Source organism: Myodes glareolus, chromosome 24, assembly GCF_982192425.1.
Source record: "Myodes glareolus chromosome 24, mMyoGla1.1, whole genome shotgun sequence".
Lineage (NCBI taxonomy): Eukaryota > Metazoa > Chordata > Mammalia > Rodentia > Cricetidae > Myodes > Myodes glareolus.
Window position 1 is genome coordinate 34,801,066 of NC_142049.1, and position 24,936 is coordinate 34,826,001.

General features: G+C 42.7%; 1 protein-coding gene across 4 annotated transcripts in view; it reads left to right on the forward strand.

Annotated features, from left to right (window-relative positions):
* The window catches only part of Gabrb3 (gamma-aminobutyric acid type A receptor subunit beta3), a 233,723-nt gene that overhangs the window by 194,897 nt on the left and 13,890 nt on the right, over positions 1 to 24,936 (forward strand). For all 4 annotated transcript variants that reach the window (XM_048434733.3, XM_048434734.3, XM_085682690.2 and 1 more), the window contains exons 5-6: positions 381 to 463; positions 4,313 to 4,450. In XM_048434733.3, the coding sequence (XP_048290690.1) occupies positions 381 to 463; positions 4,313 to 4,450 (221 nt within the window). The remainder of the gene's footprint in view (positions 1 to 380; positions 464 to 4,312; positions 4,451 to 24,936) is intronic.

A 24,936-nucleotide genomic window follows, 5' to 3' on the forward strand; every position in this document is an offset into this window, starting at 1 on the left:
TCAGAAAAATGTACTTAGTTTTGAATTATACATGTAGTTCTCACTTTCATTCTGTCATGTGTGCATGTTTCAGAATATTGTTCCACACACCGTTCATATGCACACATTTTATCTCTCGATTTAACCCAGTTAAAGGAAGTGAAATTAAGCACAACATTGCTTTCTTGATAAAGCTTGCTGAGGATGATAAAGCGCCTTCCTGTAGTAAACTCAGTGAGTTCCCTACTCGTTCAGAATTCTCAGCGTGCCTTGAGGGGGGCTTTGGCCAGGTGGACCTTGGAAGGGGGGGGGCTTCTGCAGATGTGACTTGGGCCTGTCTAGAAGCAGTTTCCCTCCTGTTCCTCAGCAAGCCTCTCACGCCAGCCCTCACTCTGTTTCAGGATCACCACCACAGCGGCGTGCATGATGGACCTCAGGAGATACCCCCTGGATGAGCAGAACTGCACCCTGGAAATCGAAAGCTGTGCGTATCAGACCATGCCTTCCTTCTTCTTGCCTTTTGCGTTTGGTCTTTTTTGCCGTTGTAAGTTAGCATCTCTGCTAAAGCATCCCCGGTGTTCAGCTCATCACTATATTAAGTTTAGGCTTGGGGAGGGGGCACCTCAATGGTAGAATGATTCCCTACTGTACACAGGGCCCTGGGTTTCATTCCCAACACACAAAACAAGCCAATGTATTAGAGAATTAGCTCTTGCCAATTTTACTGTCAACATAAGGAGAGAAAGAGAGAAGCAGAAGAATTGAAAGACAGGAGTGCGTACATGCGTGTGTGTGTGTGTGTATGTGTGTGTGTGTGTGAGAGAGAGAGACAGACAGAGAGGGAGACAGAGAGAGAGACAGAGAGACAGAGAGAGACAGAGAGAGAGAGAGAGGGAGAGAGAGACTCAGTATAAAAGTGTTCTTCAATCTAATCTTCTTAAGTAGTCTGTTTTCTGTGCTGAAATGGGAGAAAACAAATGTTCCCCATCTCAATCCGTTCAGCGGGAAGAGAGCAAACACTGAGATGCAATTTTCCTACAATCTGCTTCATCATGCTTGAGTGACTGGGCTGCTGGGACCCTGGGCAGTCCGAGGGAAACTCATTTCCCGCCAGAACCACAGCCTTACAAGCTGGCCATTTCTGCATCTTGGCAATTTTCTTCAATTTGAGGGGTGTACAGATACTTTATTGATAATTCGGCACTGTGTGCCTCTATGGAAGAGTGGAAGCTGGATTACTGACATCCAATGAGGTGTGCCTCATGCCACCTGAAGGGTACCACCTATGTATCCTGACCTGTCAGGCACTGGCTTATTACTAGTCTCAACAAGCGTTTGTGTTGAGTCTTTCACCGATTAATTTATTAGGAGTTGCAACGGGTGTTCTGCTGAGGTTTGGTTGCTTAAGTGAAGTTGCCCTGGTGGTGTCATAGAAGAGTATTTGTGGTGGGGGAGGGTAGGTGATTCTTCAGCATGCTGAGGGAGTGCACAGTGGGAGGCTGAAGCTGGCCATCTTGTTCCCTTTACTGCTAGAGGGCACCAGGGTCCATGCTTCCTGACAGCTGTGGATTTGAGGATTAGGAATATAAATTCACATCCAATAATGCAGAATGGAAGCCCCAAGGACATTGGCCATGGAGCTTAGGGACCTCTGAGGGGAGATGGTAAATCCCTCCAGTTTCTAGGATTATCCTAGTCAGATAGCTTCTATGTGGTGAGAGGCCAGAGTCTCTCTGTGGCGGTGGGGATTTTAGAAAGTGACCATGAGCTTTTGTGTAGGATGTAGGAAGCAGCGTTAGCCCCTGCTAGGAGCCACCTTCTTGGGGTGACTTCTGCTGCCATCCTAGGCACAGCAGGTTCCGTTCGTTCCTGAGTAGGGGCAAAAGTTCAGAAATGTTGGATAGGAGCAGCAGAGATAGGAAAGAAACCCAGACACACAAAATAGCACCTGGAGGGCAACTCAGCAAATTCTGAATGGTGAATTCATAGTTCCGAGTTTGCCCGTGTTTAATCTTTTGTACACTTCATACCCCAATGTCAAAGTGGAGGAGAAGACAAAAGACTGCTTTAACATGGTACAAAGCACAACTTGAAGAGTTACTTGCTCCAATACTTTGAGACATCAAGCTGCTATTTCTTGAGAAAAGTATTTGATGCTTGGGGCAGTGAAAATACCCTAGACCAACTATCCTGTAAGCAGCCACTCCCTAAGTCAAACCTCCTATTTTAAAAGAAGGAGCAGAAGTATGCTTGAATTCTCTGACCTTTGCTCAGGGTGGAGAGGATTTACCTCCTTTGGTCATCTTACCATCTTAATGTCCAAAACACCAAGTAATCGCACCCTAGGTCAGGGTGTGTAGCCACACTCGTTGTCAACAACTTTGAGACAGCAAAATAAACTCAAGCTCTTGGGCCTTCAGACAGGGTAGAATACGCACACACTTTTGAACCTCCGCAAGCCCTAGCTTCCTGGCCAGTGTGACCTCTCTGGGTTTATGGCCTGGCTTCAGTGGCTAATGAGAAAGAGAGACTCTCTGGGTGCAGGAGGACGTGTCCTGCAGAATTCCAGATGAAAAATCATAGACAAGAAGGGGATCTCTTCTGCCTGCCTCTCCGTACTATGGCTGGCGTGGGAAAATGGTGGCTTTGTTCTCCTGCTGAGTACAAATTTACTGATTCATTAATTTATCCCCCGCATACTTCGCAGATTCGACTCTATGCCAGCACTGATGTTTAGTTTTGATTTTGTTTTCTGGTTCTGGGATTAAACCCAGGTCCTTACACATGTGGAATAAGCGCTCTCCCACAGAGTTCCACTCCAACCCTGCTCAGGCGCTGCTGCTATGGGTGTAGGTACACATAGAGCAGACACGCGCAATGCTTTCCTGCCTGGAGCGTATGCTCCGGAGAGATGGAAAGAGACAAAAAGAGCAATACTTGTTTTAAAAAAACAAAGGATGGTGGGTGATTTGGGAGTTGCTCAGGAGGTGGGATCTCATGGGCAGCCTCTGCAGAAAGGGTTTGGTAAATCGCAGTGTGACCTGGAGAAGGATGATAACCTGCTTGAACACCCGAGATAGGCTTGTGCAGAGTGCAGGGCTGCCCTGGGCACAGGAGCTTCTTTGAGCAGTAAGAGGTCTGTATACCTGAACTGGTCATGAAAGATGGAGGGGCATCACATTGGCCTGGATCTTGTGAGTTCCTGGGGTCCTTGTGAGAAGTTTGACTTGTTTTGACCATTGCATAGCAAACAGTTGGGAGCTTTAGGGAGAGGAGTGGTGTAATGGGGGTTTTATTAGGGAAGGGATTAATTTTATATATGGTCCATGTTCCAAATTTTGTTACCTTACAACATCTTCCATCAGGTCTGTGTGTTTTTGGTCTAATTGAAAAGCTGAAGTGAATGTGCTGGTCTGTAATTCCAGCTCTGAGCAGATGGCATAGGACAGTCTAACACTGGGTCATGAGACCTGACTCCAGGGGAAAACAGGAAGGACGGGAGAAATGGAAATAAGGGAGGAGGGGAGCAGTAACAGAGCATAGGAAGGGGAGTATGGGGGGGAAAAGGAAGGGAAAGAGGGAGAGGAGCAAGATGAAGAAAGAGAGGGGAAAATAAAAGAAACAACAAAATAAAGAATACACACAGAGAGAGCGAAATAAATAGATGCGAAATTGGCTGTGATCTCCTGGGAGGTTAACTAAGACTAAGCTTGGTTTCCCATTGACTCGCTCATCTTGGGGAATGCCGCTTGCATTTCACTTGAACATGAACAGTGTCCCCAGAGCTGGGTGAGAGATACAGTCCCCATTGTCATCAGCCATTACGAGGGTACCTGTGTCAGCATAACTCGACCAGGAGTCTCCCAGCAAACTGAATTTCTGAAGTGGGCAGGCACCGTGAGAGAGCTCTTGTCACCATGATTGGGAGAGCGGGCCCTTAGTCTCTGTAACCCCTGAATCTTGGTACCTGCCTTCCCGCACCATCTAGTTCTTCACTGTAAAGATGTGTTTAAATCCTCAACTGGGTTTTATCTGAGTATCTGTAATTTCATGCTTTCTTTGCATTCAGAACTCTGGTCCCAGGCTCTCATCTCCCAGACCCCCAGTTATCTGCTTTTCAGGACCCTTCCTGGTACAAAGTAGACTGCTGAGATAGCACACGAATACCCTGAAGCTAATTTATTCACATTTCTCACAGAGGTGCACGTTAAATATTTTTTAAATCTAACAGAGTCATTATTTCCTTTTAGCAAAGATAATTTCTTAGGCTATTTGTTGTTGTCACATGACAGTGTCTCCTATCCACTGTGTCCCTGCTTCTCTCTCCTGATAGATGGCTACACCACGGATGACATTGAGTTTTATTGGCGCGGCGGGGACAAGGCTGTCACCGGCGTGGAAAGGATCGAGCTCCCACAGTTCTCTATCGTGGAGCACCGTCTGGTCTCCAGGAATGTTGTCTTCGCCACAGGTGACTCCTGAGTCTCCTCTTGGTCCCTTTGGGGTGCTGGCTGCACTGACAGTGTGGTCTACTCACTGGCTTGCATGTATTGTCAGGAATTAACCGTCCCATGAACTCCTTTAGCTTGAATATAAAAAGTACTGGTATGTGTGAAAAGGAGAAAGGACCACCTGAGAATGGGACGCTCCCCGGGGTGTGCCATGGAACAGGTGATAGTGGGTAAGTACCTGGTCCCCGTGTGACGTCAGAAGTTAGGGAAGAGGCTGTTGATATCCTTGGAGAAAAGAATGGGTCTGATAGGAGATGTTCTCCCAGGAGCTGGTTACCTTCTCTTCATCCTGGGCACAGTTCAGTTTCCGTGTTCCAGGACAACAGAGGTCCCTGCTGCCAACCCCACCCTTTATACATGGTCTTCTCCAAATGCTGACTGGTTAAGGTTACCATGGCCTGACATGATTCACCGCCTTTTTCCTCCAACTACCCATAGCCAGAGAAGATGTCTTCTGCTCTTCTGTCTTGGCTTGCTGAGTTTTGATAAAGTTATTGTCACGTGTGTTTTATGGCTTTGGTGGCATCTCTGTTGCATCTTGGTTGCATGCTCTGCACAATAGAGATGATAAATAACAATATTTTGTAAACTATAAAGAATAGCCATGTCCACAAACAAGGTTAAAAATGCTAAGGGAAAGAGAACTGTTTTTATATTTGAACAAAAGTCAACAGCAATGAATCCGTCTTGGGCTGTGATGGCCTTAAAAATCTGGCCCCTTGCTGTCTACCTGGTGCCCGTGGGTAACTGCTCCCAACCCACAGGTACCTGCTCCTCCTCTGTTAACTGGGTATGGTTTATCTCACCTTCATGCTGCTTTTCTCTAGAATGCCCTCTGCTCTGTTCTACTGCCACAGCTGCCCTGGCTGGGTTAGGTAGTTGCTGTGCAACTCCCACGTTCCCTGCCATCCCTACTCACGGTTTACTCTTCCCTTGACAAGAATGTGCGTCCCCAGTGGGACCAATCCTACTCACAGCATCCCCAGCCCCTCCCGGGCTTGCTCCCTGCCTGAGATGGCGCATTAGTCATTGGGTACCTATACAATGGCTCAACATTTTGCCCTGTGTCTCCTCTCTCCAGCCGGGTTTCCATGAGTCAATGTGTTAGCTGACAGAAGCTTGAATTCTTAAGAAATCAGGTCCATCTGCATAAAGTGTTGCTTATCCATGGCCTGCAGATGTGTAAGACACACAGATGTGCTCACTTTGGGTGGAGGTTGAGAAAGAGCAGGATCTCTGGTAGCGTTAAGGGACTGTGTGCAGTGCACACTCAAGAAAATTACTATGATGCATTGAAGAAAATCAGTAATTTGTTATGTATACAATTGAAACTTTGACCATCCTGTGCTCAGAGCCGTATGTGCAAAAGGTCTGCTCAAAGTGCATGGGTATGCTGATACTGTTCCCACTGCAAAGAGATCGTACCCATGCCTGCCTTTGTCTACAAAGTTCTCTTTGTGACCGAACCATGCTTATATAAGAACCTCTTGCAGTTCTCTCTCAGAAGCCCAGGGAAAGGTATGCACTGAGGAGCCCTTAGCCTGGCTCTGGACTGGCACTGTTCTTTGGAGCACCTGTGTTTTTATTTGTTCAGAAAAGAAAGCATGCATGTCACAGTCTTTAAGCTGTGCGTTGACTAGTGAGGCCATCACAATGTGGCCCTGTCTTCCTTCCGGCCTGACTTGAGTTCTGCATTTATTTGGTCCTACATGGGGCTTGATATCAGCTCTAAAACCTCTCACTCCTAAAGAACTTGTACTTTTGAATGATACTGATTGAACCATACATGGAGAAATGACATAACCCTCATCGTCTTAAAGATATTTTAAAAGCTAAGTGTGATCCCAATATTTCCCTGTTGACTGGTGTCGTGAATTAATGCAATTCCAATCAATAATCTGGTTCAAAAGGACTTCATCACCTAGAAACAAACTGTCTCACAGGGTGTTTGTCCTGGCCACCCAGAACCGAAATAATCACACAGAAATTGTATTAATTAAATCACTGCTTGGCCCATGAGCTCTAACTTCTTATTGGCTAACTCTTACATCTTAATTTAACCCATTTCTATTAATCTGTATATCACCACGAGGTCATGGCCTACCAGCAAAGTTCCAGCATGTCTATCTCTGACAGTGGATCCCCAGTGTCTCCCTCTCCGCCTTCCTTTTCCCAGCATTCAGTTTTATGTTTTCCACCTACCTAAGTTCTGTCCTATCAACAGGCCAAGGCAATTTCTTGATTCATTAAACAAGAAAAGCAACACACAGACAGAAGAACCTCCCACATCAACAAGGGCTAGAAAAAGGCAAGGTCTCTGTCCACTTGAGAAGTAGCTTCAGTCATGCACAGTTGTTCAACTGAGAGAATACACTGGTTGGCAGGACACATTAACATGAATCATTTCTGCAGGAGAGATAATTAAATAAATATTTTACATGAAAGAGATAACACAAAACTCAGAGACATTCTGTGCTCAAGGATTGAAATGTCACATGTCAAAGAAAATATCATCCACATAAAGCCTCGCGGTGCCTGAACGGCAGCTGAGGACCGTACTGCTTCTAATGAGGGAGCTGTGCTCTAGAGTCGCCGGAGAGTTCTGGAAGGACAGCTGGGTTCACTAGTGACAAAACAACAAAGAAACAAACAAACAAACAAACCCACTTTATTTCCATGCGTGACCCCAGTGTTCTGAAGGGTGTTTAGAAAGGCAGTTAGATGGGGAATTCAGGCTTCCCAGGGCTAACTCCCTCCACAGTGGCTTTTGTGTGTCAGTTTTATGTCAGTGATGTCCCTGGAGCCCATACTTTAGAAATGTATTAACTTATGCTAAAGTGGAAGAAAATTGGAAGCCGTTGATGTTGATTTGTATGAGGTCGTGTTCAGTTCCTCGCACTTCAAAGTAGACAAACAAATACATTAGAGAGCTGAAGGGGTGAGGGCATAGGCAAATGGATATAGGGATACTCAAAGCACAGCTATGGTAACGCTCAAGACTCTTCATACATGCCAACCATGATGTACCTTGAACACTTTTCCATCAGCAGTTTTTCTAGACTCTCAATTTGGTCAGCTCCCAAATTTTTATGTTGTAGGAGTTCTTGCACCAACATGTAATTTGCTTTACAAAAAATGCTGTACCGAGTATGAAGTTGAGAGAACCAATATCTACAGAACCATAGATATTGTGCACCATGCCTATCTGACTCCTTTGCAACCAGTCTTGTACCAAAGGCCATGTGTTCTAGATGAGCTGGGCTACTAGGAAGGCTTTTAGGAACAGGTTCTGGGGCTGGAGGTCCCTGAATCCTAACCTGGAAGCCTGGTATGTCTTAATCCAATACTCAGAAGACATCTAAGACAAGAAAAATGTGGACAGCCTACCACTGAGCCCTCCTCTGCTCGGCTGCTGTGTTAGCCAGAGGCCGCCATATCCCTTAAGCCATTGACCAACTCTGAAACTTTTCTCCCACCTCAGTCCCTGACTCACAATGAGCTCTTCAGCTTAGCACTCAGGGCTTTTCTCTTACTGAATTTAATCCTCTTGCCTCCTACCATTTGTTCTTTGCTGCCCTTCAAACTTCTGCTCAGATTCTAGCCTCCCTTTGATTTAGTTTCCTTTTCTGTCCTGAACCATGCAAACTCTACAGTGAGCGATTCTCCTGCCAATGCCTCTGCTCATCTTCCTTGCACTTCTCCTCTGCTTTCTTCCTTCTTTTTCCTTTGGAAACCTTTGAGTCGCATCTGGTATCATTTCTTGTCATCTGTCAAGTGTTAATCCCACACTCCATCCGATGCTCTAGAAAAGTCTACTAAGTAAACATATTTGCACTTAGCCGTGTACTCAGGATTTCAATAATTTAACCAAGCGTCCAACATGGGTCCTCCCAGGAATAAGAAAAGAGAAGGTGAATTTTGTGCATTCAGCACTGGGTTAAGCAATTGATTTATTGAGGAAATTCTAGCCTGTTAGCGGTGTTCCTTCCTTGTTCTGAATTCTAATTCTTACGAATGCACTTATAATCATATTCAGGTGATGCCTTGTGCTTCCAAGCAGCAATGTTAACTCAAATCTGGAAATCTGAATTGGTGTTTTTTCTAAGAAAACACAAAAGCATGGGAAGGAGGGACAGACCCATCAGGACAGTGTGAGACAAGGTGAGACGGGAGTGGCTTATCTCACATCTGTGCCTGGGCTAGGCTTCAGATTGCCTCCAGCAGCTACTCCACGTGAGCACATCCATGTGACCAGCAGACCTCGGTCCACCTCTGTGAGACTTGTGAACATTTTGATGAAATTCCAGGAAACAGGTACAAAACAAACATGTCTAGAGTTTTGTGATTCCTTCGATCAAGATCCGAAATAGTACTGGGCCTCTAAACAAACCTCAGGAGTGCTGTAAGTTCTTAATCTCCTGAACTTCACTTTTGAACCCTCTCACTTAGCAAGTGAATCTGGGTACTTCCCTCAGAAAAAATATTTTATAGGGTAAATATTATAACTGCTGGATAAACTCAGATAAGACCCCTGATCTCTGCAGGAGTAGCAATAAAAAAATTCCATTATTTTACCTAGTTTCTGTTTAGTTAAATATAGTAAGTTTAAATGTTACTGAAATATTTTAAATGTACCAAAAATATTTAATGAATAACTGACTTTTTAAAATTTCAAGTTAAAAAGAAAAGTAGCAACAATGTAGCAAGGGTACAGCCCAGGGCTAGAGTAGTTGTTTGATTGCATAAGGTCCCTAGAATCCACTCCCGATGGTAGAGAGAAGGAAAGAGAATGAAGGGTGGGTGGAGGGATGTCAGACCTTAGGTAGTAGATATTCCAGTGGGCCCCAGGAGAAGACAACAGGACGAGGAAAGATTTGATAGAGAAACTTCCAGAAAGAGATGCCTGTAACTTTAACATTCATAACGCTTCTGTTTGATCACATGCACTGAAATACGTTATGCATGCAAGAATGAATCTCCGCGACTCTGCATGAAGTGAGTACTGAAGTAACCGCCCCCACGTCCGTTTGTGGGTAGGAATCCTCTATCCTTGAACGCAGCCACTGTCTTAGGGCACCATAGCCGCTGTCACCTGGCTTGCAGCATTGCTTAAGGGAGTCGTAGAGTCTGAACTGCGGAGCAGCTGTTCGCCTCAGCCTCACACTGGAGACTTGATTCATCTCCACACTGCCGTTCATTTGCTTTACTATACTGTCTGTAAATAAATCATAATCTATAGAAATCTTCCCCTTCTTCTGCACAGGTATGAGATATGTGGCTTGAATAGCTATAAATATACATGCAGATGAACGATAAATATGTGTCTAAAAGGAGAATTGGAGATACTCAAGCTTATCTTGAAATGCCAAATTGCTTTCCAAAATGTCCATGCCAAGGTTCACACACTAGTCAGCCTCAGGGTCCTTCTGTCATAACCTATCAGAGAACACATTAGCCAGCCTGAAGTTCTCTGATTGATATCCTACCAAGGTGTGTACACACACACACGCACACACACACACACACACACACACACACACATGCATGCACACACACACATGCACACCTACAAACACATACACACATGCACATGCACACATACATACATGTGCGCACACACATACATACACATGCATGCATACACATATGCATGCACACATGCACACACACACACACACACACACACACTCACATGGACAGACCAGGCAACCTGAAGTTCCCTGACTGATATCCTACCAAAGTGTATACACACACACATACAGACATACACACACACACACACACACACACACACACTCACATGGATAGACCAGGCAGCCTGAAGTTCCCTGATTGATGTCCTACCAAGGTACACACATACACACACACACACACACACACACACACACACACACACACCAACAGACCAGGCAGCCTGAGGTCCCTGCCTCACGCACTTGACACAGGCATCACCTAATGGTTGTAAGTTATGCCTTGTGTCTTCCATTTGTGTAGCTGCTAATGAGGTTAAGTGCATTCTCTGGTACCTACTTGGTGAGCATCTTTGACGAGCTGCCTGTGCAAGATTTTGTGTGAATTGTCTTTTTAAAAATTTTTTTATTTATATATTTTACATTCTGACCACAGTCTCCTCTCGCTTCTCTTCTCCCACTCCCTCTTCCCACTTTTTCCCTGCCCCCCTCCACCCACCCTTTGCTCAGAAAGGGATAGACCTTCCCTGGGCATCAGCAAACTATGGCTTATCAAGCTACCATAAGACCAAGCACCTCCCCCAATATTCAGGCTAGGCAAGGAATGAGGAATAGGTTCCCAAGAGCCATCCAAAGCACCAGGGACAGGCTTTCTCCCATTGCCACATATAGGCCAAGCTACACAATTGTCTCATATATGTAGAGGGCCCATGTCAGTCCCATGCAGGCTCCCTGGTTGTTCACATTCTGAGTTCCAATGAGTCAGGCTAGCCATTTCTGTGGGTGTTCTTGAGGTGCCCCTGACCCTACCCCAGCTCCTACAATCCCTCCTCCCTGTCCTCAGCAGGACTCCCCAAGTTCTGCCCAATGTTTGGCCGCATTTCTGAATCTCCCTCCATCAGTCACTAGAAGAAAGCTCTCTGGTAACATCTGGAATGGTCACCAATCTGGTCACAGGGAATGGCCAGTTCAGGCTATGAATCCACTGCAGCTGAGAATCTTAGCTGGGCCATCCTTGTAGACTCGTGTGAGTTTCCTTTGCACCAGGCTTCTACCCGACCCCAGCCTTGATCCAGTAAAGCCCCGTCTAAAGTCATTTTTCTCAGCTTTCTTCCCCTTTGCCCTCCCCGCAACTTGTTTCCTAAAGTTCCTAGTACCACCAGCACCCAGTCTGCCAAGGAGATAATCTCAAGTTCCCCTTCCCAGGGGATTTTGTTGGGATTTTGATGGGGATTGCATTGAATCTATAGATTGCCTTTGGTAGAATTGCCATTTTTACTATGTTGAGCCTACAAATCCAAGAGCATGGGATATCTTTTCAGTTTCTGGTATCCTCTTCAATTTTTTTTCAAAGACTCAAAGTTCTTGGCAAATAGATCTTTTACTTCCTTGGTTAGTGTTACCCCAAAATACTTTAGCTATTTGTGGCTATCATGAAAGGTGATGTTTTTCTGATTTCCCTCTGTGCTTCTTTATCTATTGTGTATAGAAGGGCTACTGATTTTTTTTTTGAGTTGAACTTGTATCCTGCCACATCACTGAAGATATTTATCAGCTGTAGGAGTTCTCTGGTAGAGATTTCGGGGTCACTTATGTACACTATCATATCATCTGCAAATAACGAAAGTTTGATTTCTTCCTTTTCAATTTAAATCCCCTTGATCTCCTTATGTTGTCTTATTGTTATTGCTAGAACTTCAAGCACTATATTGAAGAGGTATGGAGAGAGTGAACAGCCTTGTCTTGTTCCTGATTTTAGTGGAATAGCTTTGAGTTTCTCTCCATTTAATTTCATTTTAGCTGTCGACTTGCTGTATATTGCTTTTAGTATATTTAGGTATGATTCGTGTATCCCTAACCTCTCTAAGACCTATAAAACAAGGGGTGTTGAATTTTGTCAAATGCTTTTTCAGCATCTAATGAAATGATCATATGGTTTTTTTCTTTCAATTTATTTATATGATGGATTACATTGATAGATTTTAGTATGTTGAACCAGCGCTGCATCTCTGGGATGAAGCCTACTTGATCTTAATGGATGATTTTTTTTTGATGTGTTCTTGGATTCAGTTTGCCAGTATTTTATTGAGAATTTTTGCATCGATGTTCATGAGTGAGATTGATCTGTAATTTTCTTTCTTGGTTGAGTCTTTGTGTGGTTTTGGTATCAGGGTAACTGTAGCTTCATAAAAAGAGTTTGGTAATGACTTTTCTGTTTTTATTATGTGGAACACACTCTTGAGTTATTAGCTCTTCTTGGAAGTTCTGGTAGAATTCTGCACTAAAGCCATCTGGCCCTGGGCTTTCTTTTTGTTTGGGAGGTTTTTGATGACAGCTTCTATTTCCTCACGACTTATAGGTCTATTTAAATTGTTCACCTGGTCTTGATTTAATTTTGGTGTATGGTATTTATCAAAAAAAGTGTCCATTTCTTTTACATTTTCCAATTTTGTGGCGTACAGGCTTTTGTAGTAAGACCTAATGATTCTCTGAATTTCCTGAGTGTCTGTTGTTATGTCCCCCTTTTCATTTCTGAGCTTGTTAATTTGAGTGTTCTCTCTCTGCTTTGTGATTAGTTTGGATAGGGGTTTGTCAATCTTGTTGATTTTTCTCAAAGAACCAGCTCTGTTTCATTGATTCTTTGGATTGTTTTCTGTGTTTCTATTTTGGTGACTTCAGCCCTCGGCTTGATTGTTTCCAGTCTTCTACTTTTCCTGGGTGAGTTTGCTTCTTTTTTTTTCTAGAGCTTTCAGGTGTGCTGTTAAGTCTCTAATGTGTGCTTTCTCCCTTTTCTTTATGTGGGTACTTAGTGCTATGAACTTTCCTCTTAGCACTGCTTTCATAGTGTCCCATAAGTTTGGGTATGTTGTGTCTTCATTTTCGTTGAATTCAAGGAAGACTTTCATTTCTTTCTTTATTTCTTCCTTGACCCAGGTGTGGTTCAGTAGTTGATTGTTTGGTTTCCATGAGTTTGTAGGCTTTCTGGGGGTGGTATTGTTGTTAAATTTTAACTCTACTCCACGGTGATTTGATAAGACACAGGTGGTTACTCCAATTTTTTTGTATTTGTGGATGTTTGCTTTGTTACCGAGTATGTGATCAATTTTCGAGATGGTTCCATGAGAAGCTGAGAAGAAGGTATATTCTTTCCTATTTGGGTGGAATGTTCTATAGATGTCTGTTAAGTCCATTTGATTCATTACATCTGTTCTCTTATTTCTCTGTTAAGTTTCTGTCTGGTTGACTGTTCATTGGTGAGAGAGGAGTGTTGAAATCTCCTACTATTAGTGTGTGGGGTTTGATGTGTGAGTTGCGTTCTAGTAATGTTTCTTTTACGTTTGTGGGTGCTTTTATATTAGGGGCATAGATATTCAGAATTGAGACTTCATCTTGATGAATTGTTCCTGTTATGAATATAAAGTGTCCTTTTTCATCTGTTCTGATTGATTTTAGTTTGAAATCAATTTTGTTAGATATTAGGATAGCCGCATCTGCTTGTTTCTTAGGTTCATTTGATTGGAAAACCTTTTCCCAACCCTTTACTCTGAGGTAGTATCTGTCTTTGAGCTTTAGGTGTGTTTCTTGTTAACAGCAGAATGATAAATCCTGTTTCATATACATTCTCTTAACCTGTGACTTTTTATCAATGAATCGAGTCCATTATTATTTAGTGATACTAATGACCAGTGGTTGTTAACTCCGGTTAATTTTTTTTTTTTGGTGGTAGTGTTTGTGTGTTTCCCTTCTTTGAGTTGTATTGGTAGAGCGTTGTCAGATGTCTGTGCTATTGTGGGTGTTGTTGGCTTCCTTGGGTTGAGGTTTTCCTTCTAGTACTTCCTGTAAGGCTGGGTTTGTGGATACGTATTGTTTAAATCTGTTTCTGCCATGGAATATATTGATTTCTCCATCAATGGTAAAAGAAAACTTTGCTAGGTATAATAGTCTAGGCTTGCATCCATGGTCTCTTAGTGTCTGCAGCACATCTATCCTAGACTTTTTGGCTTTCATGGTTTCCATTGAGAAGTCAGGTGTAATTCTAATAGGTTTACCTTTATATGTTACTTGGCCTTTTTCCTTTGCAGCTCTTAATATTCTTTCTTTATTCTGTATACTTTGTGTTTTGTTTATTATTTGGTGAAGGGATATTTTTTCTTTGATACAGTCTATTTGGTATTCTGTATCTTCATAGGAATATCCTTCTTTAGGTTGGGAAAGTTTTCTTCTATAATTTTGTTGAATATATTTTCTGGGCCTTTGTGCTGGAGTTCTTCTTCCTCTTCTACCCCTATTATTCTTAGGTTTGGTCTTTTCATGGTGTCCCAGATTTCCTGGATGTTTTATATTAAGAATTTGTTGGATTTGCTCTTTTCTTTGATCAGTGAGCCTATTTCCTCTATAGTATCTTCAGCACATGAGATTCTTTCTTCTATCTCTGGTATTCTGTTGGTTATACTTGTCTCTGTAGTTCCTGTTCATTTACCCAGGTTTTTCATATCCAGCCATCCCTCGGTTTGTGTTTTCTTTATTACCTTCATTTATGTCTTCTAGTCTTAAACTGTTCTTTTACCTGTTTGACTGCTTTTTCTTGGTTTTCTTGTGTATCTTTGAAGAATTTATTAATTTCTTTTAACTTTTTGTTTGTCTTCTCTTCTATTTCTTTAAGGGAATTTTCACTTCCTGTTTAATGGTCTCCATCATTTCCATAAGGTTACATTTAAAGTCAATTTCTTCTACTTCTTCTGAGTTAAGATGTTCAAGTCTTCCTGTTGCATGTTTGCTGGATTCTTATGTTATCATGTTGCTTTTCAGGATGTTAGAGGAATTCTTGCATTGGCACCTGCCCCTCTATTCCTTCACATGAGGCCAGAAGAGTCTTGGTGTCTTGGTCTAATCTTTGCTGTGGCTCACTGTGTACTTGGGAGTTTTTCTTGGTCTGCCCTCTCTTAGGTCCCCACAGCACTGGAGCAGGCTCTCAGGTCCCCTCTGCCTTGAAACAGGCTGTGTTGGGGGATCCAAGGATCTTGCAGATGAAAAGGCAGGCTTGGGGGCAGGCTTGACTAGGGTAAAAAAAACCAGCAGCAGGGAACACACCCCGCTGGATGGCCAGAAAAGCTTAGGGAATTGGAGGGACCTGGATTCAGTCCCCAGGGACTCTCTGACTGTGTGGCCACTTTCTCACCTCTTTGGATCCCCTCAGCACATGAGCAGGTTTTCTTGCTGTGTTCTAAGGACCTCACAGACCAGGATAATTTTTTTCTAGTTCCATCCATTTTCGTTCAGATTTCCTGATGCCATTGCTTTTTACATCTGAGTAGTACTCCATTGTGTAAATGTACCACATTTTCTTTATCCATTCTTCAGTTGAGGGACATCAAGGTTGTTTCCAGGTCCTGGCTATTGCAAAACAAGCTGCTATAAGAATAGTTGAGCAAGTGTCCTTGTGGTAGGATAAAGCATCTTTTGGGTATATGCCTGAGTGAGTGGCTTAGCTGGGTCTTGAGGTAGATTGACTCCCAATTTTCTGAGAAACTGCCACACTGATTTCCCAAGTAGTTGCACAAGTTTGCATTCCCACCAGCAGTGGATGAGTGTTCCCCTTACTCCACAACCTCTTGAGCATGAGGGGTCATCAGTGTTTTTGATTGTAGTCATTCTGACAGGTATAAGATGGAATCTCAGAGTTGTTTTGATTTACATTTCTCTGATGGCTAAGGATGTTGGACATTTCTTTAAGTGTTTCTCAGCCATTTGAGATTCTTCTGTTGAGAATTCTCTGTTTATGACTGTAACATTTCTAAACTGGGTTATGTGGTTTGTTGATGTCTAATTTCTTGAGTTCTTTATACATATTTTGGAGATCAGCCCTTTGCCAGATGTGGAGTTGGTGAAGATCTTTTCATGTTCTGTAGGTTGTCTTGAATTGTCTATCTTTTAAAAATAAGTTTCAGATATGGTTTGTTATTGGTTGTATGTATTCCAACACTTTGCTTAAAAATTGCGTGTGTGTGGGGGGGTCTGCTCTGATTTCTGGTCTGTATATTAGCTTATTTATTCTTTGGAAAATGTTTATTCTTCTTTGGAAAGTCCCAGCACTCACTGTGCTCTTCGCCTTAAATTACTAACATCCTTCCCACTCTTGGTTCTTATTTACTGTTTCTTCTTTGCTTAGTTATTCTAACTTTTAATTTATTTATAATTTGTAATCTCACTATCAGACAATTACATTTTTTTGCTTAAAATTGGTTGATGTGGCAACAGATGCTTCAGTGCCCACATTTGAGAGAACAGAGACAAGAGAATCACAAGTTTAAGGCCAATCTGGACTATATATCAAGATGCTGTCTTAAAAAGTTAGACAGCTGATTTACATAGTGTTAGCTATTGGTATCAGTGCTAAAGAGTGCAAATGTGTTTTTAGGGTCCATGAATACACGGTTCCACTATACAGAAGTCACCGGATTTTAGTATTTGTTAACACCCAGAAACCTATCTCTTCCAGGCAAACTGTATCACAAGTTATCTGTCTATAACACCAAAAGAGTACTCTTAATATCCATTTCCTTCAGTTTTTAGAGTAATTTCAATTTCTGCATTTCTTTTTGTTTGGACTTTTAATCTGAGAATAGAAAATTGGAGGGATGTATTTTATTTATGCTGCAGAAAATATGAATCAGATGCATCTTTTTTTTTCTACTAACAGTTAGAGGAAATTTCACCCAGCACAGTGTGCCTTTTCAGAGATATATTTTGAAATTCAAAGTCAGGAGGTTACTACTGAGCTACGAAAATGTGTGCAAGGCGTGGGAATCATAGACAAGTTACAGAACCGCAATTCGGTAAATACTGAGTTAAGAAGATCTTAGCAAACGTGCTGAGCTCACGTTAGAGGATCACCGACCCAGAATGCTAGGCTTACACATCAGCAAACCACCAAACCAGGGCTGCATCCTCACACTGGTTCTGGATGCCTGTTCCACAGATGACCAAATTTGTAATGTCCAGTTTTTGCCAAATCCGAAATTTACTCCTAGGTTTTTTTCTTGTTGCAGTTGTTCGTTTTTTGGGTTTTTGTTTTCCTTTTTATTTTTTTAGTTTTATTTGCATTGAATGGTTAAAATTTTTACAAGATCTATGGAGAGTAGATTATGTAATATGATTCTATAGCTGTGTGATGTTTTAATTTCTCTTGCTTTGTTTTTGGCTGGGGCACAGTTGGATAAGGGTATTCTGACTTTATTTCAGAAAATTTTAAAATATGGACAAAGACTGGGATAGGCCATGGCTAAGATGACAAAGAGAAGTTCCTGAAACATCAGTTTTCAAAAATGCTGTTTTCTTTCTTGACTAGAGATTACGGTCAATTGAACTTCCTTTAGAGACGGGTTGCCGGCTGTTAACACATGCCCCTCAGCTTCTTTAAGAGTCTGTTCAAGGACCTCAAACCTTTAGTTTTTACTTAATTCATACTGACAAACTGTTGCATTAGTCCTTTATCTGTAAAGACTTTGTAGGTACAGGGAAGCAAAGCGGTAATGATGGGGTTGCAATCCTTGTCTTCTTTATGACTTAATCTCACCTTGAACGCAAGAAGAAATCACCCTTCCTCCCTCCCTTTGCCATTTTCTCTCTTTAGGAATCCTTGCAGACCCTTCACCTGCATTTCTAGACTGGACCCCACAGCCACCCAGTTCCTGAGTCCTAAACAGCCAGCTCAGAGCATGCCTAGAGCCTGTGCCAAAGAACAGCTTGAGTTTGAATGTGCTGATGTGGAAATACTACCCCTTTTTAGCTCCTGACCTACATCCCACCATAGAAGCCAGGGGCTTTCAAAAATTCTTTACCCTATGTCCCTGGAAAAATATTTATCTGTCTGCATCCTTGGGGGTTACTCTTAAGACTCTAGCAAACATGTTTAAATATGCTCAATGTTGAGAATAACATGACCCCTTTCCCCCCTTTGGTACCCCTAATGCTTTCTCTAACATGTCTCCTTCCCAACTTAATGTCTCTTTTAGTTTTTATCCCCTACTAAGTTCAATGAGTGCTTGCTAGTATGTGTACAGGCACGAAGCCACCCACTGGAGCATGGGAAACTTACCCGTGGTCACATCCTCAAGAAAGAATGATTCTATTCAACCGCTATTACCTGTCAATAGCTCCTTAGTAAAGGATATAACCCAGAGATGACCCGCCCCCTTTTCCTGGCATTTCAACCACCATTGTCTTGTATAGGTCTTTTGTAGGATCACAGTCTGTGAGTTTATTATGATGATAGCCATGCACATCATGTCCAAAACACATCCCTTTCCAGCACTCCTCCCACCCTCTGGCTCTGACATTCTCTCTCCCTTCTCTTCTTTGATAGCTCCTGAGTTCTGTTAGTGGTAGGATTAATACAGGTGTCCCATTTAGGGATGAACCCTTAGTCTCTTATTTCAGCACTAGGACCAGCGCTGATTGTTGTTCATTTTAAATAGAAGTTTCTATGACCACGGTTGAGAAAAGGTCAGGTCTAGGGGTACAATCCTAAGAAAATCAGCAGGCAGGATTCACCCAGTTATGGGTGTGCTGCCATCCCACCAGTGGGTTGACCTTTCCCAGCAGGCCAGTACTGTAACACGCAAGGTCCAGTGCTGGCTGAGATCAGGAGTGTGTGTTTTCCAGCCAACCCAGCTCCTTCTGAAGCTATGCATACTAGCCATCACAGAAGATGTGCAATGGGCTTGAGATTGATTTCTCAGTGTTTCCTGCCTCAGTCATAGGAGTTACCATGTAGTCATGGTGGGGACCAAAGGGTAATGTGTCGTTTGAAAGACCTCTTGGGTCTCCCTGACCAATAACTTGTAAAGGGGTTACCAATGCCTTGCTGTGATTTTAATTCGATAATCCATAGACATGCTTTCTTTCTATTATCTCAGGGACTGCATCTGTGTATTTAGAAGGGGAATTGCTAGCTTGTGTGATGTTCGAACCTTTGCAGGAGTGCTCAGAGTGCTCACTAAAGTGATACAGCCATTTTACATGGCTACCAGCAGAACGTATGGAGTCTAATTTCACACCGTCCCTGGCCTCTCTGTTGTTTTGACTGGAATCTTTCTAGTAGAAATGAAGTGATGTCTCACTGTGTGTTTGATTTGCATTCTTCTAGTGAGAAATCTAGCAAAGTATCTCTTCACATAACAGGTGGTCATGTGTCTGTTTTCTTTAGAGAAATATCTATTCTAAGCTTTCCCCTATCTCTTAACTTAGTTATTTTTCTGGGATATTTTTTATGAGGAGTAAGCATTTTTTATATGCTCTAGACACAAGGTTTTTTTTTTTTTAATCAGATTTATGCCTTGGAAATATTTATTTCTACCCTTTGGCTTATCTTTTAACTTTCTTGATTGTAATCATTTTCAGCATAATGGTCTTTCATTTTAATGGATGGTAATGGAGCACATTTTCTTCTATTGCTAGTTGTATTAGTGTCCTGATTTTATACAGTAGGAAATAGAGGACATGTGAGATTGGGCAATCCTTTTAAACAGAAACAATGCAAATCAACTACGAAGCTGCATCATCTGAGCACCTGCTCTCTGGGGCAACACTGCATGAACCAAAGGCCACCACAAGGACCCTCCGCCTTCCTGAGGTGTCTTTTCGGCTTGAATTCTCTTTTCCTTTTCTCTCTTTTCTACTTCATGCTTCCTTCCCTCTCTTTTCTAGACTTTTTTGCAGCATATATTGCAACGCCTAGGAATGAGAGAAGCACAATCTTCACAGAACCCCCTTTTTATTACGTCATTGTTGTGTGCCTGAGGTTAGCCTTGAGCTCCCAGCTTAGTACTGGGATTGCAGACATACACATGGGACCCGGAGTGTACTCTTTTTAATTCTGGTCTTTCTTGCAAAGTCAACGGTGAATTAGAAGTAGCTAAGACAGCATGATAAAGAGGACCCAAGAGTAACACTGGTGCTTTTTCAGGAAAGCAGTGAGGAGAGTGCTTCAGATGCTGCCTGGAAAAGGAAAGGGCACATATGTGTCGATCCACTCTGCATCAGCTCCAGAAATAGCATCTTGTTACTTCCCAAATACTTTGGAATGGCTGTGATCAGTCTACAAAGCCAGCTCGACAGTCTGTATGCACATTTTTAATGAGATCTTCAAAACTATTGATGCCTAGAGAGTGATGTAAACCTCGGAGGACTGGAGGTCGGGAGCCTGGTGTTGGCACAGCAGTCAATGCATCTAGGGAGAAAGGGTTGAGATCAGCATCTTTGCTGGATACTTTTGCCAAGCAAGCCCTGACTTGGAACAGTAAGCTGTTCAGGGACTGCACCTCTGCCTGTTGACTCAGCATCTTCTGGGGACTTGTCTCTATCTGCATTGGCACAAACGCGCCAAACCCGGGCTCTGTGTTTCTATTGTCACTTTGGAACTTCCAGTGCCCTCACGAAGGGTACTCACATCTTTTCAATTTTATTAGCCGTTGGCTATGATTCCAGGGAACATTGCCCATATGTCCATATATTTCCAATAGCATGTGTTGTGATGTTCAACCTTGCCAATATCAGGACATGGTCTGGCAGAGTCACATGAGGACTTATACACCCTGTAACACGCCTGTGGATTGACAGAAAGCCTTTCTTAGAAAAATAGCTCTTGTCTCTGATTTTTTTTTAAGTTTACTGGCATTCAGGAAACTTATTTCTGGCCTCTCTGGCTTTGTGAGTACTCTTTTTCTTATAAACGTTTCTTCCCTTCATCCAAATAAATTTAACCATCTATGAGTATTTGATGTCATTGTGTGGGAAACCCAAATCACTAAATCCTATGTACGTGCATGCCTGGTGTAACATGGTCCTCGGTGTTGCTCCGGGTGCCTTGGACTAGCCCAGGCTGCCTCTGTGGGCATCTCCTGGTACGGGTCAGCGGTTCTTGGAGATCGCTCTCTCTTCCTGCTTGTGCTGTGCTCACTTCTTATACCTCAGGGTAGGATCTAGAGCAGGTGATAAATGCTCACATAGTGTCTCACTTTTTCAAAACAGAACGTATCTGCTAAACAGATATATTAGAAAAATAGTATGTTTTCTTAATTCTAAACTCTTTGTCTTGGCTAATTTACAGAAATCCATATATTTCTGAAACTGGATTAATGTCTTCACCAGCGTTTCCGATGATCTTATAGAATTTGCTTTTGTCCTTCTCTCTATGTCTCCAGCACTGTCCGAGGACAAATTTCCCACACAATTTTGGTGGTTCTTCACGTCCTATGTATTGGTTTTAGTTTGTATTGGAATGGGTTTTCTAAAGTTAGACTCTAGAAAATACTAAGAAATTTTACTGGGGAACTGGAAGTTTGAGAAATGTGGTAAATTTAATTGCATCTTAAAAATATGTGTTGCTCTTTCCTGGGAGAGGATTGAACATTCTCACTCTGGTGACAACAGGCTGGCAACAAGTCTGACTTGTTGTCCTTCCCGTTAAAATCTAATGACTGATATTCACTGAAGTTATAGCTTTGTCGGCAGCCGTACCTTCTCCAAGATGCTTGTGGAGAACCCTGAATAAAAGCCTGCTTCACATGCCACAGCCGAATGCATCCACACACCAATGTGTGAAGAGCAGCATTTTGCGCATCCTCCAGACTCTGCAAAGGAGTTGAATACGCAAAGCGTTCAATATTCTCGGTGCATCTTATTTTGAAATCACGTGGCAGCTTAAAGGTCTTAGGGAAGCAATTTCCACAACAAGTCAGAAGGTGACCCCAGACATTTGTAGAGCGCACACAGTAAGGATTCAAGCAAATGGATTGGGTCATGACCTGCCAATATGACTAGGGGAAGGCTTTTTCCAAAATGTGAATTTGAGTCTGCAGTCAAGAAGTAATGGGAAAATATTTAGGCAATGAGAATATCCTTGACTGGACACTAGCATGCTTATGCAGAGGCATGGTAGAAGTTAAAGCAGGTTAGTTGTGGGAACATGAAGAAACTTTCATTCCCAAATATTTTAATCCGTTTGGCAACCAAAGAGAGTTTTGAGTTTAGGATAGGGCTGATGTCCTGTTGTGCTTCTGAAACATGGGGGTGGGACTCAGGGTCTGGACCTGAAGATACAGGCCTTCATGGGAATCCTCAATGGCATGGCGTGGAAATACTCCCCAGTTACATGGCGTGGGCTGTACATCTATGCCAACTTCTTTCGTATGAGTTTCAGTCCCCTGATGGTATTTGAAAAATGGAGCAAAATTCACCTTGGGTCAAACTCTGAAATAATTGCCAACCCCCTCCGAATTGGTTAGTCGGTGACTATGTTATGAACTAAGACTCAAGCAAGGTTGAGAAATTATAAGAAGTCGGGTGTGGTAGAATATTCTTGTAATCCTAGTTTCTGGAGTGGCTGAGAAAGGGGGAGCACAAGTTCAAAGCCAGCGTTAGCAACCTACAGAGCCACTGACTCCTTGTAGAGAAACATCTTTGGAGCGAGGGCTGGAAGTAAAACTCGGCACGGGGTACTTCCCAGACGTCCTGAGCCCCTGCATCCATCCCACAACAGTCACGAGGGAAAAATAAATAAACTGATAGAATTACACAGAAAAAGGTAAATGTCTCCAAGTCCGCATTCAAATTCACTCAAAGTTTTAAACCATATGACTGGGGAAATACTCGCCTGCCATCCAAGTGAGGATTTGTGCGGGCAGCTCGAAAATGAAGACGTGAAGCACAAAAGCTGAGCTGAGAAGACAAAGTACGAGACAGTAAGTTTAACTACAGACAGCAAAGCAACACTTTAGACATATCCAGCTAACGAAATCACTGTTGGGAATGCAGATCAGTGGTAGACCTCTTCCCTGGAAAATGATCGGGAATTGTGAAAAGTGAAGAAGCGCCATCAGGGCCATGCTCGCGACGGGAAGTAGGAACTGAAGCAAGTGTTGATGGGGACAGTGCACGCTGGGTCTCGTTTACAAAGTAAGCTAGTAACTGTCAGAAGAAGCCCCATGCACTAGCCCGGCAGCACTATGGGATCAGGCTGACACAAGAACGCTGCACGAAGTCGTCCTTAAGGAGGCTATTTAGAGCTTCCGCAGAAGTGGAAATCACCTAACTCCGCACCATTCGGGAATGGCTATTTATAAACCAGTTTTCATGTATATGTATTTTGGTGAGAAACTGGGAAGAATCCGAATTGTGTTTGCACATATTTTGCATCATTGATGACAGTGTTGATGTTCTGTTGACAACTTGATAGGCGCATTTGATCAGGCCTCTCAAAGCACACTGCACAGATACCCTAGAAACAACGGAGGAAGCCCCATGCAGCTCGTCTTTAAATGCCGAGTTTAGTAAATGGTTTGTTTTCTTTCTATGTAATTCAGGCTAGAAGCGTGGGGAGCAGTAAAGGAGGCAATCATGGGCTAAAACAAGACATCTTCACATAAAATAACAGCCAGATGAGTGAGTGATCCTGCTGCAGAAGACATGCATGCAGGGACAAGCAGACAGGAGCCTTGGGCCAAGTGTGGAAAAGGCATGTACAGGCTGTGGGAATATAGAAACCTGCCAGTCTTGAAGTCAAAGTATAGGAAAGTCTGGGTTGTAAGTTACAGCCTTTAAAACTGAGGTTTTCAACAGGAAAAGTTTCTTACATAGGCAGTGAATGAGATTAACTCAAGGTCAATGGTATAATGAATCTGTGGTGGGTTTGTTGTTGTTCTTGTGGGGGGGGTTGTTTTGTTTTGTTTGTTTTTATCAGTGCTCGGAATGGGCTGCATTCCACAGCTTTATTGCGGCCTTGGTTCTGCACACACACATGACTTCGCACTGTGTATGCTGTCAATAATATACAGTGCCAACTGAATGCTTCCTAGAACACTCGGGCTCACACGCAGGACCATGCATGTTAGGAACTGCAGTGTTTGGGTTGCACATACTAAATTCTCCAGTGTTTTGAAACATAATGGTTTAATTATGCAAAACAAAATATTTTCATATTGTTGTAGCGTTATTCCTTAGATGTAAGTGTCAGACTAATACATCTTTGGGTTGTATTCTCTTTGAATGTTTGGATTTTAAAATTCCTGCTTGAGTTTCAAAAAAATCATTGAGTTTCGGCTTGAGTTTCGGGTGGAATTCCTAACTTTTGGATATGGCCTTAAACATGCTTCTGATGTTTTGTACATAATTATGGAAGTGCCATTTGGAACACAGAGGATAAAACATTGTTTAACTCTGAAACCACCCAAGATGTCCTTCGCCTTGCAGCATCAATAGTCAGCCCGAATTCTGTCCTTTATGTGACAATTAGCAGATGCATTCATCTCACTAGTGGGAGAACATGCTTTTTCCATCAATAAATAGTAAAATTACACACATCAAAGATTTATTTTCAACTGAACTTCTTAGTGATTCCTGATAAGTAAACATTGACTATGCATTTGTATATGCAACAGCATGAAAACATTTCTCAGCTAAGAAAGGTGGTGTGGGAAAGACGCTCTGGTCAGGCTCTCTTGGGTGGAGACATCTGTCCCTCAACAGACTGGGGGTGGGATCAAGAAGTAGGTGGTTAGAATGTGCCTTTGACTTTCTCCTTTGCCAGCCTCCTTCCAACCCAGGAGACATGGAGCCAGGACAACTGGAGCCATCATAGTTGGTGATTTGGTGTTCAAGGAGGGGGCAATAGGTTACACTTGCCTTTTTCTGAGAAAAGCAATGCAGAACAGGGCCGATCAATGCCATGTTAATGTGGCTTCCCAAGGCTCTGCTTT